Source organism: Lepisma saccharinum, chromosome 30, assembly GCF_977018435.1.
Source record: "Lepisma saccharinum chromosome 30, izLepSacc3.1, whole genome shotgun sequence".
In the NCBI taxonomy this organism is placed as follows: Eukaryota; Metazoa; Arthropoda; class Insecta; order Zygentoma; family Lepismatidae; genus Lepisma; species Lepisma saccharinum.
The window spans coordinates 27,476,163-27,497,490 of NC_139258.1; the positions used below are offsets into that span (position 1 = coordinate 27,476,163).

At 38.8% G+C, this 21,328-nt stretch overlaps 2 protein-coding genes across 2 annotated transcripts in view; both read right to left on the reverse strand.

Annotated features, from left to right (window-relative positions):
• Nucleotides 1-403: 403 nt before the first annotated feature.
• LOC145981918 (autophagy-related protein 16-1-like) lies at nucleotides 404-20,201 on the reverse strand. The gene is made up of 6 exons (XM_083115414.1): nucleotides 20,058-20,201; nucleotides 16,998-17,118; nucleotides 9,239-9,418; nucleotides 6,530-6,614; nucleotides 1,970-2,116; nucleotides 404-497 (listed from the first exon to the last, which is right to left on the reverse strand). The coding sequence occupies exons 1-6, from the start codon at nucleotides 20,199-20,201 to the stop codon at nucleotides 404-406; spliced, it is 771 nt and encodes a 256-aa protein (XP_082971540.1).
• LOC145981997 (autophagy-related protein 16-1-like) overlaps nucleotides 17,033-21,328 on the reverse strand; it is a 731,341-nt gene continuing 727,045 nt past the window's right edge. The window contains exon 10 of the mRNA XM_083115530.1: nucleotides 17,033-17,118. The gene's annotated coding sequence lies outside the window, so the exon portion shown is untranslated. The remainder of the gene's footprint in view (nucleotides 17,119-21,328) is intronic.

Sequence of the window (21,328 nt, forward strand, 5' to 3'; positions counted from 1 at the left end):
TCAAATATATATAAGTACCACCTCACAGTTTACATCTCATAAACAATATACACCACACCACAATAATGAACCTACCTTGTGCACCATCTAAATTAGAGAAAAAAATACTGAATGTGGCTCAACTGACAGTCTTTCACCACATGAAACCTTTTCTAAGCAGATATACATCAAAAACACAGTAAAAAAGAAAATATCAATATGTTGTTTTTGCTGAAGAGAAAAGTCTTCATCATGTAACAGCAATATGCTACAGTCCTTCCATTGGAAGCAATGCAACCAAAAAATTAAAGCTAAGAAAATTGTCTTGACTCACTTTATGGCCGTGGAAAAAATTGCACTTTCTTTTTTAATATTTTTTTGCAGTTCGAAAGCTGCAACTACAGAGGCACATCTGTCATCATTATCAAACATCACCCCATATGATGGCTTTCTTCCCACGATCCACGCTGACCAGGTACGTTCCATATGGATGCCATGCGACTGCCGTCACTGCCGACCTGGAGGACAGTCGAAAGGCTCTTCAGAAAACATATGGAAAGGAAGTCAAAGGTCAAAAGAAGCAGTCAAGCAAGCACATGCGGGGTCAGGCTCAGTGAAGACGATACATGCAATTTCTGTACAGATACATGCTTTTACAACAGTTCCTGACAAGGTGACATGCTAAGTTGTTATGTATTTAAAAGAAAAACACTAAAGTTACCATACTATTGATTAAGCATCTATACTACTTCAAAGCATGAAAAATATTTGCGTGCACTTGATACAGTTTTGAATCAACATACATCTATTGTTTTACAATTAAGATTGACAATGTATTTCACAATACTCAAGCATATTAACAGTTAGTACAAAATTTTACATACTTGGCACGTTTTGGCTACATAAATGTTTCTACAAAGCATCCATGCGTTAAGTGGCATAAGCTAGTAATGTAGCCACCACCCAAACACCTCCAAAATTTCCTCAAAACCCTCTAAACATTTTCACAAAGACTTAATTTATGGTCATTTTGGTTCTAAAATTAACCTTACATCCCCAGGTGGAAAATTTTGGATAAACCAGTAACACAACACACTTATGTGTAACACACTGATTTTTTCAAAACTGTAAACTATGGATTGAGAAGGAGACAATATATGATTGGAATCTTATCTGTAATTCTTTGGGGTTTTCATGCACCTTACTTTCTACTAAGTCTTATTCTTTCGCATTATATATTTACTTCCTTTGGTTGGTTGATTTAGTGTTTTAAGTCCACTTTATGCACAGTAAGGCTAATCGGGACTGGACCTACAGTTTAAAGTGGAATCCGAACCACTATGTGACTCCACCGGGTATCAAACCCGGGACCCCTTGATAACAAGGCGACGACGCTACCACTGCGCCATCGGGCAGGCCACTCCTTTATCTACAGGGAAAGCCAGTCTTGTGACATTAGCTTTTAAGTAACTTGTTCTTTGTGCATATTTGTACTCCAATGCACTTTTGAAGTATCCCATATTTATTTTCATTCAACATTCCCTGTCTGTCACATTCATAGTTACATACATAAATTGTAAGTCTTACATGAATATAATACAATAAAAGCACCACAGAAGGATAAAGTGGAGAACAGAAATACATGCTTGTTCAAGCTAAAGCAGCTGGCCGGAAAGCAAATTAAAAATTATACATGTACAAAGCAAGATAAGAAAATAATCACAAATAAATAACTTTAGTTATAATAAGTGAAAACACGATATCTGAATTATAGCACATATCTAGTGAATTAATTTTATGATTGACAATGTGCAAATGAATTTTAATTACATGAAACAATACAGGGTTCAGTTATGGCAAAATTGTCTTATGCATTATTTGTAATATGTAATACAATTATGAAGTAAACATGAAAAATTAACACTGATAAATATAATATAATTATGAAAAATTCAAAAAATTAAGTAATAAAAAGAAGTTAAATACTTACGTATGATCCTTGAGTATTGTCTCAACTTTCCCACTGCTAGCGTTCCATATAAATATGGATCCATCTGCTGAGCCCACTGTGACATACTGCCCATCTGGACTGAATGCAGCTCGAGCCCAATCACAACCTACTTTGAATCCATCCGCCCTGAAAACATCATAATACCATATTGTATTAATTTGACCAAAAATGATTTAGGACTGATCCGTAACAATAGAAAAAAGCATAATTGACATGATTAAAGTTCTTACATATTTGGTGTTCTCTTCAGAGTTAAAGATTAAAATAATGCAAGTAGCCCAGTGTATTCGCTATACGACAGTGTTTGACACCAGGTGTAGTGCAAGTACAGGCTGATGCAAGAAAATTGTGTTCAGCCACATGGATTCAAAATTTGCACGTCTGCTGCTTTAAACGTCCCTTTGATTGGTTAACACATACCACATAATCATACACCACCACACTGTGCACCCCCAGAACGTAGTGCAAATGGTGCACACACCAAATACACTACATGATACTAACAACCAATCAACTCAGTGTTGAACTGTGTAACCATCTATAGTGGAATCAGAAGCAAATAAACCTGCGCAGACCCACTACTCCTGTGCACCATACTCCCGCGAGGAGGGGAGGGGGAGAATTGACCATGCTTCCTTATGGTCCGAGCTGAACGGAAGGGTTTCACTTATCGCACAACACTTGAGCAACCTTGTGTTCTGACGTCACATTTTAGGCTAAATGCCTATGTTCTTAGGTTAGGCTAGCTAAGCTTAGTTCTCTTAGCCTAAATAATAATTTTTCATTGTATTAATGCTAATGGAACCTAACCTAACAGGTCTAATCTAACCTCGTAGGCATTCCTCGTCTGATGTCAGGACACTAGGTAGCAAAACTGTTGTGCGACAAGGAAGACCCCGCACGGAAGAAGGGAAAGCTAATTGGGGACTTTTTGTCTAAGGTTTTACCTTGTGGTGCTCTATAGACACGTGAGTAGAAACAAGTGTCAAAAAGTGCAGAGAAGTAGCCAGTTGCAGATTAATTGGTAACATGCTCTATTTCTAATTGTGTTAACATCACGTTAACCAAACTATATCAGTAATTGTAGTAGTAAGACATTATTTTTAAAAAAGTAACAATTGTTACTTCATGCTAACTTACTTGCATTGCATTTATACTAATTCAAAACTAGCCATTTTATTTATTTGATCAACATGGCTTCATTCTTCCCAGAACAACAAATTGAGACTGACAATAATGTTAACATACAGGCTGACGAATATTGTATCTACCAATGTCAGTTGGTGACCCTGGCCGAGTGCAGCAGGCGCAGGAATCTCTCCTGTGACAGTGGAGGCGTCATAGATAAACCACTAAAGTCGTTCATCCATGGCTCTATTCATGAGATAGATCGGAACGCGTAGACTCACTCCCTCTCTTTGAAATATCTCTTATAGCGTCCGTCACCTTTGCAGTTGAAATTGGCGTTTTTTTTTTCAAATTAGATATAATGCAAAAACTATTGTTTTGATACTTAATAACTAGGGAAAGGATTTTAAGGTGCAAAAAAGTTTCTGAAAATATTTCCAAAAAGGTGCAAAAAAAAAAGGTGTCGATAAATTGCCTTTATTCAATGCTCTTTTTCTGCGCGCAAACCTCATATAGAGAACTGTGGTTCTGCCGAAGTTTGTGTTTTCTCTCGCGGGTTTTGCTACATTATCTTGGAAACTATTGTGGCTGCAATGATTATATTATACCATTTTATAGCTCTCGTTTTGCTCTACAAAATGAGACTATAGGATTTTTCTAACTGTTCAAGAGTGAAAATCATTTATTTTTCTGGCCAAATTTATTAACAAAAGAAAGAAACGGAAGGAAAATGATGCTGAAGCATCAAAGAGAAGGTAAAAAGGGAATAAATATGCTAATCTCACAAAAAGGTGCAACAAAGTGTGTTCATTTGACTTGATTTCATGTCCTAAAATACATATCTCAAACGATCGGTATGAAAACAACTATATTTTTGGACAGGTGCTGCACCTTAAAATCCATTCCCTATTAATAGCATATATACATTTCAGTTAAATAACATTCCAGCAAAGAAAGAAAAAAAAGTTTTGTCTCGACAAATTGAGTATAAAATGCAGTAACCAGATCAGGATTCCGTGTTCCCATATTCAAAGAACAAATGGTTTCATGAGTTTTCAAAATTTCAGAAAATAACATTTTTGTGCGAGAGGTAACTTGGGATGGGCGATATCGGAAAATTGATATAGCGATATATTGTCACACACGATACGATATTTTTTCCGTATTGTGATATTGGCGATATACTGTCTCCACGATATCGGCAAAATATTGTGATGATATATCATCTAGTTGATATCGCCTGGACGATATTTTTTCAATATCGCGATATATCATCTAAATGATATATCGCCCAAAACTAGAAGTAACCTTCTTCTAAAAAAATTCTTGAAAGAGATTGGAATTACGATAATCTGCAAAAATAATAACGGTATGGAATGTGAAAAAATAAAGGGGAACAGTTGCTGGATATTCACTCACTTGGTGTATCGAATAGAAGAGTGTACTCAAGAAAACAATAATGACAACAATAAACCGGCAATAAAATAATTGTTAATTATTAATCTGCTATTATGAGCCTCCCCCCACCAAACAAAAACTTCTGGCGATGTCAATCGATTAGGGATCCATCATGGAAGCTACTGTGAATATTCGTGGTTGTTCCTCCAGTCACTCTTCACCAGTCCCAGACAGTACTATTACACGTATCTATAAATGTGTAATCTATCTTTAAGGCATTGGTCATTGTGTTACACTGTGTACAGTCACCGACAAAAAAATGGGACACATAGATCCTGAAATACACGCTTCAGTAATGGAACATCTACAAAGGTCGATCAAAAAGTAATGCACTATCCACTGCAGCTCGGGAATGGCAAGGACTAGAGAAATGAAATTTTGTAGGTAAAAGCATTGGTCCTTTGGAAATGTCACTCAATGTATGATCCATGTGCTTCACTGCACTGCAGCCATCTTTGTTTCCATGACACGAATGCACGTAAAACTCTTGAGGTTTTCTTCACACTCTTCCACACACGCAATGAGCTAGCTCCTTGTCATCTTCAAACTGTATCTCACGCAGGTGAGCCTTCAGTTGTCTAAAAAGATAGAACTCCGATGGTGCTAGGTCAGGACTGTATGGGGGTTGTGGCACCACATCCTGGATGGCCAATCTTCTGAACTCTCATGATTGCAGCATGCGGTCATGCGTTATCGTGATGCAACTTGTATATCCCGATTTGTTGGATTCTTCTCGACATGGAATTAGGTGTTGGTTAGGTGGTAAAGGACCAATGCTTCTATCTACAAAATGTACAAGGTGTACAACTTTGCTTCCGCCGCTTTTCCCCAAAAATATGACGTTGGAATGAAAAACATTGCTTACCCAGGCATTATTCAAAGTATTGTCCATCGCTGGCCACTACTTTCTCCCATCTTTCGGGCAGCGTACGAATGCCGCGTCTAAAAAATTGTTCATCTTTGGAGGTGATCCACGAATCGATCCACTTTTTGACTTCTTCATAAGATCGGAAGTGTTGGCCAGCCAGTTCATGAGCCATTGATCTAAACAGGTGATAATCAGAGGGAGCGATGTCTGGAGAATAAGGCGGGTGGGGTAGGACGTCCCATCTTAATGTTTCCAAGTACGTTTTCACCATTTTGGCAACGTGGGGTCGTGCGTTGTCATGTTGAATCATACCCATGGCTTTCAGACGTTTTGAAATGGCTTGCTGTGTCACTCCCAATGATCGTGCCAATTCTTCTTGAGTTTGACGCGAGTCTTCACTCAGCAATGTCTCCAATTCTGCATCTTCGAAAACTTTCTGTCTTCCACCACTATGCCGGTCTTCGACGTTAAAGTCACCGTTCTTGAAGCGTTGAAACCACTCACGACAGGTTCTCTCACTTATAGCGTCCTCACCATACGTAGTGGAGAGCATTCGATGAGCCTCAGCCGCAGTTTTCTTCATATTGAAACAAAAAAGTAGAACCTCCCGCAAATGGCGAGAATTTCGCTTGTACACTGACATTTTCAATCGCGAACAACTTCACGATGCACACACCACTCGACTAATGTTTGAATGGGGTTATCTTGACAGAGGTCCAAGCTAACTGCGTGACGTCTGCGATCTGCTTCTTTTGACCGCTACTTCCTATTGTTGCCACCTGTCGGAAAACGGTGGAGGCAAAGTTGTACACCTTGTAATTCCCCCAGTCCTTACCATTCCCGGGCTACAGTGGATTGTACGTTACTTTTTGACCGACCTTTGTAGCATGCTTTCCTGCATGACCTTGAGTATGTTGCCTTACTCTAAGGCGATGAGCCAACTTCTATAGCAAGTTTTCAATAGAAAGTCCGTCCATTGCCTTCAAGTTAGGCAACATACTTGACATCGTGCAGGGAAGCGGGGATTTAAGGATAAAGATGTCCTATTTCCATCAGATATCAAATCATGCAGAATGTATACTTACGTAAAATTCCCGACCACCTGGTTCATCCGTAGGTCCAATATCTTAAGTGTGTCGTCCCTGACACACGTCAAGAGGTAGTTGCTGTCTGCAAGTACGGAGTGGGGGGAAAAAAGTTGATTTTAGAAACATATGCTAGGGGTTTTGTTATTTACATATGGCAAAATGAAGGCTCAAAGAACTTATGAAAAATACTTTAAAATAAACAATGTCTGTAATGAACCACAGACAATAAGTTTTAAATATCAATTTAGTTTGTTTTAAACAGAAATATTTACAGAAATAATTCTATAGAAAAACAATATACATATACACAATTTATGTAAGAAATGTATTTTTATTATGTTAATAATTTTAGCATAAACACACATATATATGTAAACAAAAACAACAGGAGAGTATATTTGTGATTTTAACAAAATGCAACATGAACAATGAAGTATGGAGTCACGAGCCCACTCTTTATAAAATAAAAATACACACTGACTATTTTTAATAATTGCAAGAGGCACATTACTACTTTTATACTCAACTTACTCTATATCCCAACCAACAGCTACTATAGCTTAAAAAGATGAAACCCTTTGTGATCTAAATGTAAAGTTTTCTAAATATATAATTTGGAGGTTTATATCAATATTAAATTAACATTTTTTTTAAGACATTAAAAATTTACTGGGGGCAATGCTCCCGACCCCCTTTACGACGTTCCTAGCTAATACAGTAATAATTTGCGAAAAAATCAGAATACATCGTAAAGTTTCGGAAAAGTGTGTAGTAACCCAGCTGGAATTTTCTATTGGTTCCAATTGAAATTTCAATTGGATTGAATTGGTTTCAATTAAAATGAATCGGATTCTATCGGAGCTTAATACAGCTATCGGAATGTATTGGTTTCAATTGGAATCTTAACCGAAATCAAGACAATTTCCAATTGGTGAATTGTATCCAATTGTAAGTTTGTATACATTGGAGAATCAATATGTTATAAATTCATTTATTGACTTAAAGCATAGGTAGTTTAATATTTGACACCCATGGGCGTCCGGAAGGAGGGGCAAGGGGGGGGCCGTGGCCCCCACCTGGAAAATGAAATTGAACCAAAAATTATGTATTTCACACATATAATTTTATTTTAGCCACAATAATATGTGTCAATTATTGCATGAACACCATAAATTCAAATTTAAGCAAAGTTTGTTTAGGGAACAATACTATTTTTGGGGAAAATATGCCTTGCTTGCCCCCCCTGAAAAAAAATACCTTCCTTGTCCCTCCCTGGAAAGAATCCTGCGGACGTCCATGTTGACACCACATTTCCTGTGAATTAGGAGTTCATTGGAAAAACAGCACACTTGAACTGAATTTCTTCTTTATTCTAATGCATACTACTGAAGTCAGATTTATCTTACTAAATACCTAACAAGAACCCTTTCTTTAGAACCAACTCAACCTTAAAGCAGTTGGAATAAATGTTCACATTAGTTCTTGTTTTTTCAATATGGAATTTCCATGGCTAATCTTATGTGCATGTAATGCAATTGGAAAAATGAGCAATCTTGATCAACTAAGTCAATCTCAACAGTGTTTTGTTTCTTCATCACTTTTTCAAGTGTTTTGGGCAGTTTCTTTGTTTAACCTAACTTTTTGCTGTTTTTCCATGTATAAAGGAAGAATAACATGTCAATTTATGATTGAAGCAGCAGTTTTTCGATTTTCTATAAGTGTGTTAAACACAATGGAGTTACAGTCAAAAACGTTCATATATTTGATTTTTTTTGTATGTGAAAGTTTTTTCTAAATTATAAATTCCACATGCTTTACCAGAGCTTTATTTTAGTTGTTTTATATCATTTCTCCAACGCATTTACAGCTGTATACATAAGAATTTTTCATGAGCAATATATTGAAAATAATAAAAATATTTTCCAACAGAAACCACTTCATTACAATTGACCAATAGACTAATCTGTTCCGATAGACCAATCAGTTCCAATAGTGTCTAAAAACTCATTGGTTATCGGAACCAATTGAAAAATTTTCCAGCTGGGAAGTGAATGATTAATCTTGAGTTGTTATATTAATGTTTTACTATTGCTAATCAGTTAGGGAACGGATTTGAAGGTGCAAAATTATGTCGTGAAAGGAAAAGGTTCTCAAAATGTTTTCAAAAAGGTGCTGATAAAATGCCTTTATTCAGATCTAAACCAGTTGCATTAACATTCTTATTCGACACTGTAGCAACTAATATAATTTATGGTAAACATTGTAAAATTTATATTACACCATTTTATAGCTCTCGTTCTGCTCTACAAAATGAGACTATAGGATCTTATGTAGCTGCTCAAGAAGAGTGAAAACCATTTCTTTTTCTGGCCAATTTTTTAAGAAGACATGAAAGAAATGGAAGGGAAAAGGTGCTAAAGCATCAAAGAGTGCGTAAAATGGGGATAAATGTGCAAATCTCACGAAAATGTGCAAAAAGGTGCAACAAAGTGTGTTCATCATGATTTCATGTCCTAAAATACATATCTCAAACGATCAGTATAAAAACAGCTACATTGGTGCTGCATCTTAAAAATGTGTCTAACACATGTCTGGGGCACACTACAACTACCCACCCTTACAAACTTACTGATTGCAAATGATCTTCTACAGACTGAAGAACTTATAGCAATTCGACTGAGCATCTGCAGTCCGATTGTTGCTCACCTTTAGAAAGATCAAGTGACGTGACTTTCCCCTGGAGCATGATGTCATTTGTAGTAGTTTCAGATCTCATATCCCAGAACCTGATCCTCTTGTCAAAGTGGCCACTGATTATGATGGAACCTGACCCATCACATGTCACCAGATCATTGCAACTCGAACCTGCAAACTTTGTAGACTCGCCTGTGGAAGAAAGCATAAACAATGTCACCATACGTTGTAGTGGAATCACACCTGAAAAACAAATCGTAAATCAGGCTAGAGCTTGTACAGTCAACGGCAAATTGTCCATCACTTTTTTATTATTTTTTAGTCCACATGATGCTGTTTTAAGGAATTCTGTTCATGCAAAGTAGATCACATTGTGTAAAACAGCGAATAAAAATGGTAATGGATAATTCGTTTTCTATTTACTTTGCTGTTGGGTGTAATTGTGGAGGCCAGAGAGCAGAAGAGCTTGCGTTGAACAACTGAACCAATGAGTTGAATTTTTTGGGTTCGTCTGCACGTATGACCATTTCGCACATACATACAAACATAATGTCAGTCTTTGCAGCAAGTGACCATGGATGAGACGGCTGTGTAAGTCGAGTTAAAATGACTTCTCACTCGAGGAACTCCATGCACTGATGGCAAGCTTGCCACCTCATACCAGTCTTCCTGTCAAGTGTAAAGCAACAAAACACATTGTGCAGATCTCTGGCTGGCAGAAGGTGGACAAGAACATCGTCGTCTGCGTCAGTATATATCATCGGTCGCTTCGTTCTCCTACAAAAATTACTGCACAATTTATATTCATGTTCAGATATTATTAGAATAATTAAATCAAGAAGACCAGGATACGGACAGATGGAAGGCTTATGTTGCTGCAGATGGAAGGTTTGTGTTGCTGCAGATGTAAATCTTCAGGTTTAAGAAGCCTAGAGAGAGGGGGAGAGGAAGGCGCCTCCCTTGCATCCTTCTGCCATGATTATACCGCGTTTGTTAGAACCTGTCCCGTTTCCTGCGCTAGGGAGCGCTCGACAGTTTCGGTGCCAATGAGAAACGAGGAAAAAATCGTCTGCTGGGCAGCGAGGAGCGAATGGAAGCCAGAAGAGAGGCGCTTACGTAGGCGCTGTTCCGACGTTGCGTATTTTAATTGGCTGCCTGGCTTTGACTTTCCCCAGCACGGAGAGAAGCCAACGATCGCCTAGCGCGGGAACCGGGACAGGTTGTAACAAACACGGATACACACGGCACACTGCATTGTTACTTAACCAGATGATGATATGTTTCTCTCTGCACGAACGCGACCACGAGAGCCTCCTTCATCGGTCACTAACGATAGAAAGTACATCTTTCAGTAGGATAATAGGAAAATCACATGAGTAGTAGAGTATGATAGATACTCTACTACAATTTTTCATGGATTCTGAAAAAGGTTTGGTATTGATCCAGTACAGTTTGAAAGATTTTAATTGTTCAGAATTTTATACTTGTATTTTGACCAAACTGAAATTGTGGCTCCTGGGAGAAGTAGCTATCCTTGAAAACACATGTAATATTATTAATATTATTGAATATAATTTTGGGAATGATGAACTGAAAAATGTATTTATAATTTCATTATTTTTGAACTGAAAATGTGTTAATTCACATAATTTGTTAACATATCCTGGTAATATGTAAAGAATGAGATGATGTAAAGTATGAACCAGATATAGAGAAACACAAAGAGAGAGAGAGAGAGATCAAGAAGAGATAAACAGAAAGCAAGAGAAACGAGGAAGAAAAAGATAAATAAATAAAGGAAGGAAAGAAGAGAGGGAAGAAATGACACATGTCTGTGTGTATCATGTGTGAGCAGTGGCGGCGATTAGGGGGCGGTTGCTCCCCCACGTTTTGCAAGTTTTGCCCCAGCACTATGCTAAACCTTATCTACCAAGAGAAAGTACACTGTACTTGCCCCCCAGTTTTGGCACCTTGCAACACCAATTTTGGAACCCAATCACCGCCACTGTGTCTGAGTACAGATTCTAAGCAAACATGACCTCTGAAGCACAGGCGACCCGAACGAAAATCTACGGAGACTTCACTGACGCCAAGCGATAACAATGATCATTGGGGGAAAAAAGTTATAACCTTCCCCTTGCAAATTTTCTGGACACGGCACCGTCGTGTTCATCCGGCCATACACTCTTCACTTTTGTAACTTGGATGCATTGCCAATCTGTACCACTGCTTTGGAAAAAGGAATATGCCAAGATCCAATTTAAACCGATAACAAAGGCTCTTAAAAAAGGGTGTGGCAGACATTTACTACTGTTTGGCGGATGACGAATGTCTGTAAATCTGTTACTAATTGAAAGTAGAGTTGAAAATATTTTTGAACATGTCGTGCAGTCTTCCGCATTGGAAGGGAGAGTCTTGTTTACTAAATTCGGACATTCCCACCAATTAAACTGGTTAACTGGATTCGATTCTATGCTCGTTTGTCTGTACAAATTCAATTATTATCTTTTGTGGCATCGACAAGGAGGATGCGTGTAAGATAAGTAAAATTGGGGCCTAACTGTTTCCTTGTGCAGAGGTATTGTGCTTGCTTTCAGCAACACTTCAACGAAATTGCTTGATTGGGCGTTGAGCTGTTGCATGGGTGTAAGCGGGAGATTTTCCGTTGGAATTTGGCGGGAAAAGAAAGCGAGCAAATCGGATAGCGGTTACAAGCCGGAGCGAATATTCAATTGGCCGCATTTCCATTGTCGAAGATATGATTGATCCGCATTGTTGATTACCAGGAGCGAGCTTTGAAAAAAAATGAGGAATTGTACTGTAACAGACAATGCTGAAATAATTATCTTGTTTTGCTAAATCATGCCATGAAACTGTGTTGCAAAATGTCGGAAAAATTAAGAAAAAAACTACTATCTTGTAGTACGTTTCCTTGTCTTGACGTTACCAAATTTCTATAATAGCCGAGATGATGAAGAAATATGGAACTGTGTGGATTGAAAATTGTCAAAATTGACGTTAACAGAAGTTAAGGGTTAACTATACACGGTAATGTGTTCCGGACAGCATAGTGATTTAGGTTGAATATATGCGAATGTTTTTTACAATGTAATTCACCACATCGAGAGTTGACTGTACATGAAACCTACTCGTCATAGACCTACCTTCTCCCGCATCTGTTTCCTTTTTGCACTTAGATGTTAGGGCTTCGTTTTCCTCTATAAACTTTAGCAATGTCATTTCGAACGGGGACCAGATCATGTGTATGCATAGGTATCAGGGGGTAGAGAACGATTGATCGATTGATTCATGATTGAGTTTGTGTTCTAAACGAATAAATATCCAACATTTAATTCATTTTACTGAACTGCATATTTATTCTATTTTGTTACTGATTTTTTTACATACTTCATTCAATCAATACATGAGAAAGTTACGAGAATATATGGTCGTTAACAGTGGCGAAGATATAGTACAAGCAATGCAAGCACTGCTTGCACTATTAAAATAGTATTTAATGTATTTAATGTTGAGTGCCTTATTTAGTTTCTATCGCACTCGATTTCGCGAAATTTTACGGCCGCAAACTCTCTCAGCAGCCCGTTGGCAAGCACCAAACTCTCTGCTTGCAGCCACTGCGCGGGAAACCAACGCTTCTGAAGTATCATATGGCGAAGGGTAGATGCTGGTGAAGGTACGGTCCCCAAACCACTAATAAAAGCTCTGCTTTTCGGAGCTTTTCGGCTTCTCTCGAAAACAGCCGAGCCAAGCAGACAGCAGACACTACTAGCAGAAAGCATATAAGTGTTAACACGATATCGAAGATGGATATTTGCTTTATTATAAACACAGAATTATTGAAATAAATCATTATAACTGTTCCAATTCCACGTAAACATACTTTAAAGCATTACTTTAACTTTCACGATTTGTAAAACGTGCAGATAAACATGTTGTCCCCGGCGCTGGAGAGCACTGGAATCTGCAGAACAGCTGGCTATTGTCCGCCTCACACTCTCTCATCTCAAATTGCAACGCCACGCCAGTGTTGACAACTACTACCAAATAATTTACACGATATTTTTCGTGACTTTCCATACAAACAAATTCAATAAACTGATGTTTTTTCGATAACACTTATGTCAAGAAAGCAATGAAACACTCTTCTGAGACCTGCAAATAGCAAGTCCTAAATGCTATCAAACTCAAAATACTATTTTTATTAATATGATACATAGTCAAAAAAAAGAACCGGCGTATTTTATTCCTGTTCTAATGACTTATTATTCCAATGCTTCATATAATTTTAAGCTTCAAGTCAGTTATTTTATTCTACCGTGAACAATAATTTTTACAACGAAGTTGGTATCACTTTTCTGTTAGTTTCGGAGCTTTTCGGAACATTTTCCATTTGTGTGGGAAGAACGAGTGGTTCAAGTAAGAGTTCTCTTTTGTTTGGTGTGCTGAGAATTTACCAAAACAAACATGGATATTTCAAATTGTGTACGGGAAACTGTAAGTAATAGCAAGTTATATCAATAACGTGACCAAGAATTTGAACTAACAAGCATGGCTGTTGAGAGAGGAGTTGGGGATTATTATTATTATTATTTAAAATGCCCTTTCTCTCCTAGAAAAACTGGGACAACAACCCCCTCTCCCACTCTTTCGGAGTACTGCATTGCTTGCCTTCCCCTTAAGACCAAGCTTCGCCACTGGTCGTTAAGTGTTTGCGTTGTGTAGACCCATTTAAAAACTCAATAATTTTAAAAAAATGTATTGAGTGGAAGAATTTGAAAACATCAAGTTCATGCTTGGTATCTGCATTTTATACCACCACACTTCCTTCTATTGAATTGAACTAAGCCCATTTCCAGGAGTACCCTTCCTCTCTCCCATCACATGCCGCGCGATAACAATGTTAGATCATGAATAAACTTTGGGGAAGTAAACTTGTGCTATGCAGTTTTCATGGAAGTACTTTGCAGCTCCGCTCACAGGTGGCACCACTAGGAAAGGTTCAGAAAAGACCGTTGGGTTCGCGTTATCGGACAGAACAGTAGATAATTCACTATTTTGCCGTTAGATGGTGTTGGAGTCGACGAACGAGCGTCAGCTTCTGTGAAGAATTCATATCGTCCACTTCAAATTCTCCTTTATTCGCAATGAAGACGGAAGAATAATGATGGTTAAGTGAATGGGAGCGACCACGCGTACACAATTGTACAATTTCTAAGCAGGGTGTGTATCTACGGGGGGATTGCCCTTTCCAAAGGCCCAAACCGACCACTTTTTTTTGCTCAGAATTTACAAATAGGGAAGGAAAGAAGTATTGTTATTTCACACTCGCTTTGTGTTGAGTTTGATTTGAAGTGCAGACAAAGGCCAATTGGGAATGGACCTACAGTTTAAAGTGTGGCCCGCCCGAACTATTATGTCCTCACCGGGTATCGAACCCTGATCTCTTGATCGACTCTATCACTACGGGGAGTCCTCCATATTTTACTCAGTACAAATGACCGAAAATTATTCTTATTTAAGCTTTAAAATTCCCATGACCGTTGTCACACTGTTATTTTATAAAGCCACACAACATAAAGAAAGAGACCGATAAATGGAAGTGAATATCGAAGGGAAACAAAAACAAAAAAATGCTCTGTTCCGTGTAGGTTGTTTTTTAGGGAGCGGAAAGTGCCTTGCTTTCCTCCACGACAGCACCAGTGCTTGGTATACACTTATCCCTACGTGCTTGTTTGCTTATACCTCCGTCAGCTATGCCATCTGTTATTTTTTCCAAGAAATCGTTTAGCCTCATCATCCGTCATCGTTCACTTTCGCTGGCTGAATCCAAGCGTAAACACACGCAAAAAACAACAGAAACCACACATAACAGACGCGTCTTGTTCGAGAGTGATCTTCGGCTACAGTGAGCAAGAAATGAAGAATGCAGACTATTAGGGCCTGCTTATGCATGGTGGTTACTTCAGGACCGTGGTAAAATTCAAGTATGATTCCAGGGAGGCCAGGATTTATATATGTGAAGCCCTTCTTGGATAACATCATCGTGAGGCTCCCAATGTACAATTTCAGCTAGAACTTTAGGATAAATTATGCCAAATGGCAGAGGCGTCTCGTGAACGCATGCGTCAATTGTAGGGAACAGGACAGCTTGCTCTGCGACGACATTAATGAGCATTTCTACATTCTAATTTCTTCATATAGGAGAAGTATTTATTTTACATGAGAGCGCTCAACTAAGCTTATATTACATTTCTTGGATCTGAAGTGAAAAAAGTAATAATACTTTTCCCACAATTGATGCATGCGTCACCTCAGATCCAAGAAATGTAATATAAGCTTTGTTGAGCGCTCTCGTGTAAAATAAATACTTCTCCTATATGAAGAAATTAGAATGTAAAAATGCTCATGAATGTCGTCGCAGAGCAAGCTGTCCTTTTTTCCACAATTGACGCATGCGTTCACGAGACGCCTCTGCAATGGTTAGTTGTAGTTTCTACACTTAACTACATCCCAACTAATCCATTTTTTCCCATTTTGTGGCCCTGTTCAAAGCATTTCCCTCCCTTGGAGGCCCTGGGCTGCAAACCCTTCGGGCTCCATTAATAACATGGCGTTTTCTAGTCCCATGCAGTTATATGTTGATTAATTCGGGAATTCCTTTCTGAGAGTTCCTTCATTAATTTTATCATATCATCCTCATCTTCACGGTTAGACAAAAGTGGCAAAAAGCGAAGTAAAATAAACCAAATCAATCAATCAGTAGAGTTGGTTTTCTATTTTCTCTTTTTTTTTAAAAAAAATGTGAAAAAATGACATTATTTTTTTCAAATAATAAACACAAAACGTCAGGTCCCGATTCACACAGAACCCAAAATGTGTCAACTGATACAAATGTATTATGTATGTATGCATTTTTATAAATAAATAAATAAATAAAAAATTAAGAAATGGAAAAATAAATTAATTAACTATTTACTCTCACACTTAATCTGAATCTCCAAACTACAAACAAATGCTACCCCACCTCTTAAATAAATTTACTCTAGTTCACCCACTTTATTTTATTTAATTTCATAAATCCAATCTATATTACTCATCCACGCTACCCTCTAAGTAATTTGAATTGCTATAAATTCCAATTGCCTTATCCTTCAAAGGGAACACCAATTTCCAATTTCTCATTTTGTAATAACAACCATAAATAAACCTAAAGAAACAATTTCTAGAAATGAAACGAAACTAAACCAAAATACATAACTCATTATCTCTAATTCCAATTTACAATTAAAATTAAGATTAAAATAATGATAGTTAGTACAGAACTGAGCTTATAACCAACCCGTTCTGGATCCCAGTATAGGCCTGGCTGGAACAAAATTACCTTTGTAACATATTGTAGCTATTCACTTACATGTATAAGCTCAAATAAAGTTTATGAATAGATAAACGGGGAAACCAAAATTCGGAGGAAACTGGCGCCCTGGTATATATGTATTTATAGGTACCAGGGCATCAAGCGCACACATCAAGGGCATTTTTTATCAGCTGCTGATCTGTGTGGTTGAGACGATCAAACACGATCCTTTCAAAGAAACCAAAATTACACTTTTAACTGCATCAGAAGTGCATCAACCTTGATTTGGTGCAATGCGAATCTATTAATGATGACGTCACATGCAGACACTGAGTCTGTGCATAGGCCTTATCATAAGAAGGCACCGACTACGCTCGCTGAAGCCTGCTTACTCACATATTCTGCTTCTTAGGTCCCACACTTTGAGCGTCCGGTCGTGACTCCCGCTGACCACCTTGGATGGCTCCCCGAGGAACTTGGCTGCCAACACCTTCCCGCTGTGGCCCGTTAATGTATGCTGCAAGACAGAAGAAAAGAAGAACCAGTTTTAGAGGCTGGGAAAACAACTGCAATGAATTACATGTGTTTATCACACCGTGAAAAGTAGACTGAATAGTCTAACAAATGTATATATGCAAGACATAATAAACTATTTATTTATCTATTGACTAGTTTTGTGGCGGCTTGCATGGTTTTGTATCCACCATTAATCCTGGACCATGGCCGTCGTCTGATTTTTTGTAGGGGTGAAGGGACAAAGCCTCCGATAACAAAAATTGGAAAAATTAATAATAGTGTTATAACCAAACTACACATTATAAATTAACTATAATACACTATTGTTGTATTAACGATTTTTATTATTATTATGTCCTTGGAGAGACACTTCAACCCGATTCACTAGATGAATCAACCATTAATATACTGAAATTCACAGTTATTCTCATGGCCGTGTATGTACAGAAATAATGGGTTGGGTTCAACTAAGCAGTCAAAGGATAGTGCAATTGCAATAGTTATAGTTTAAAAGTTACTATTTATTTATTATCAATAAATACATTTGAAATGTAACCAAAAATATTTTCCTCTGAATAATTTTGATCTAAATAGTGGCTTCATGTAGTACATTATTTATATTGACCATAACTATATTATTTTTAATTTTAACATTGGTTGTCTTAAAAATTTCTACTTTTGTGTGTGCGCGCGTGCTGTTAATACTTGGCGGAGTGGTTAGCACGGGGCTCTATGGCGCCAGGGGTCCCGGGTTCGAATCCTTATTTTCGCGATTAGCCAAAAGTGGCAGAAGTAAAACAAACCAATCAATCAACTAACTTTCATGACCTTTTAAACCAATGTAGAGCTTTGACCAATTTTGAGATACTGTTTCTTTGCAAAATGTCTTCTAAACCAATGGAGCCGTTAAACCCTCCCCTCATATACGACCGTGGTTATTATATTTTGTTATTAACTTTTACACACCTTGTTCAAGAGCATTGTTTGAAGGTTAGGAGGCAACATTCTAGTCACGAATATTATGCTGTGTGACATCTCACATAAGAATCTCATTTCTGAAAATGAAAACTAATGAAATTATCATTTCCTTGGATTAAGTGGTAGAGTATCAAAACACAAAAGTTCTGACCGTTTTATTTTCTTTTGCAATCTAGACCTACGCTAAAACTAAGTGTTTTTTGTGTATTATTATTATTATTGTTAGTAGTAGTAGAATTAGTATCAGAGGAGTTATTATCCTCGTAATTCACGCAAAAAGGGGGTAGAAGTCGGTGATAAAGAATTTGTTTAGGAACAAGTTCAACTTCACCTTAGCTAATAATGGAAAACAAGCACACAAACTATTTTTGCAAGACAGAAAATGCATGACGAATATAATTATTTTTGTACCAGGTGGTTATAATTAAAGTGACGGTGTTCAGAGTGGTACAGCACGGGCTGTAATGAGAATAGCAGTCTGAAACTTCGTAGATATGCTAATGAAGCAATGCGCTCGCGAATTATGAAAAAATAGTTCCAGTTCTCGCCACCAGGTGAAAAATGGCGCTGTAAGCACTCAAAACGTGGAATTTGCCGTAACTCTGACGTCAAAGTCGGTGACATTGCCTAACCATTGTGTGAGCTCCCTGGTTGTTGTTCGTGACGCTTGTTGCTTTTTCCTTTAGTAATGTTCATGTAATTCGAATAGTGAAATTGCAGCGATATTTTATTACAAAGAGTATTATTTTCTGCGATTTATAGTGCCCTGGTGGCGAAAATTTGAACTATATATATATATATATATATATTTTATCATAATTCGCGAGCGCATTGCTTCGTTAGCATATCTACGAAGTTTCAGACTGCTACCCTCATTACAACCCGTGCTGTACCACTCTGAACACCGTCACTTTAATTATAACCACCTGGTACATATGACATGCGTAAATTTTGGAATTTGTAGTACAGAAAACAATCATATATACGAACGAAGCGAGCAAGACATTTTTTAGATGCAAATATTTAATATTTGGGAACTGAAAACAATATTGATTTAACAAGGCGCAAATAATTTCACGAGGCGCCATGGCATCTTTCTTTACATTTCCTTGTCATTAGATCATTCGGCTCCGAGGGCCGACTCCCGTCGCCTCCTAGTTACATCTCTGAAGTTGGTGAAACTGTAAGAACACGATATTGCGAGCGAAGCGAGCAACGAAATTTTACGAAATGTATTTTTATTTGTATAAAATTTGAAACCGAGGGGAGCAATTGCCCCTCCGTACTCCCCCCCCCCCCGCTGATGCCCTTGGCCGTCTGGAAGAATAAATGCAAGAAATACGTGAAAACTAATTCCATCTTGAGCATACGTTTACCAGCTACTCTTAGATTCTGCTAGAGTTGACGAGCTGTATCTTTGCGGGTGAACCCTGCCCAAGTCCGGCTGCGCGTCATTGCCTTGCGTTCTGTCCTTGCTGTCGACCACCCAAAGGGCTAGTAGGTGGCAACTACATAAACGTATCTCCCTCACACTCTGCGCGGAGTAGCCAAGGCCACCCGCAAAGATACAGCTCGTTTTCTAGTATTGCTTTTTTTACTTTAATGTTTGCCCCCCCGTAGAATTGATTTCCATCCGAGGTTGGGGGGGCAATGCCCCCTGACCCTTGAGGTTGAGCCACTGTGAATACTGGACTGTTTCTCATCGACTGTCAAGAAAATAGCCTAAGCTTCTTCTCCTAATTTGAAGTGAAGAAGAGTGCCAATTTCGGAGGGGGGCCAGTGTGGCCCTCTCGCAAAGTACCTATTGCTCGCGGAAGAGTTCACTAACTTCGGCCTAGTTGCAACAATTGCTGAAGTGCCCACTGGATCAAATTTCCGGGTTCCTTCTGATCCAGGCGGGCATTGTTAGTCATCTGCAACCCACGTGCGGCTTTAGAAGACTTCGTCTGCCCTTCCGATTACCTTCATGATCGATGAGAGCTGGGACGAATGATGATTAATGCAGATCCACAGCCCAATAACAATGGCAACAATGCGTCCATTGATCTCAGACCTCGTCTTCGCCCGTGGCGGAGACGCGGTAAGATGTGGCTGCGAGATTGCCATGGTTATTTGGGTGAGGGGCACAGACTCATTCCGCATTGTTGTTTGCGAAATGCGGGTTAATTGTTGGCTGTAAATTTCGGAGTTCGAGTTTTGTCCTGTGAGCATCGAGGATAATGCTGAATAATTCCGAGCAGTGGGAGTGGGGCGTTTATTTTATCCTATAGCGCTACAGCCCAATATTGGGCCCTGGCTTACCTACCGACTGCTGGCCTCCCTCCCACGCGGGCCACCAGGGGGGCGTGGAGATCTGCAGCCAGACTAGGGGGACGGGTGGTCGTGACCAACCCCCAGCCGTTGTAGGACTTTGCGACCGGATTACGCTCACTCACTCGGAGCTCCCCAATTTTCTCACGATGGTGGGTTGCCACCGGCCCTATACACAGGCCGAAAATTCCAGTGGGGCGTTTGTCTCCCCACTTTTAATCCTTAGCCTTTGTTTACTAAGGATAGATAAACTGTTCTTGTTCTCCAGTTTTGACACCCAATCGCCGCTACTGATTTTGAGACAAACTGGATCTCTCAAACAGTTGGTTGAGTTTGTGTTTTAAGTCCACTTTATGCATAGTAAGGCTAATCGGGACTGGACCTACAGTTTAAAGTGGGATCCGAACCACTTGTGCCTCCACCGGGTATCGAACCCGGGACCCCTTGATTACAAGGCAATGACGCTACCACTGCGCCATGGAGGAGGCAGGATCTCTCAAACAGTTTTACTCTTTACCACTGATCGGTGGCGGCGATTGGGTTCCAAAACTGGGAGGGCAAGGACAGTTTACTGAACCATATCTACCAAGGGAAAGTATAGTGGTGGGGCAAAAGTGGCAAAAAGTAGGGGCAACTGCCCCCTCAACCCCCCTAATCGCCGCCACTGCCACTGATGTAGGAGTGGGCAAAATAGCTTTCATGATAAGGACAGGATTTATATGCTTAGAGGGTCGGGAGCTCTCTCTCTCTCTCTCTCTCTCTCTCACACACACACACAGTGAGACGTATGTTTCTAACACCAACCAGAACAAATTAAATATATGGGACATTTAAAAGACTCAAAGGCTGTATAAGATGAATCTGCAGTCAAAGTAATAAAATAAATTAATGAGTTGTTAGCACCTATTTCAGAATATCTCTGT

Bases quoted from the DNA above. Each gene is read 5' to 3' on its own strand.
- LOC145981918 (XM_083115414.1), bottom strand. From the start codon at position 20,201: ATGGCAATCTCGCAGCCACATCTTACCGCGTCTCCGCCACGGGCGAAG. The intron at 17,119-20,057 runs GTAATCGGAAGG...TCTGTCTTGCAG, and splicing joins AGCTCTCATCGATCATGAAG to CATACATTAACGGGCCACAG. The intron at 2,117-6,529 runs GTAAGTATACAT...TGATGTTTTCAG, and splicing joins CAGGTGGTCGGGAATTTTAC to GGCGGATGGATTCAAAGTAG.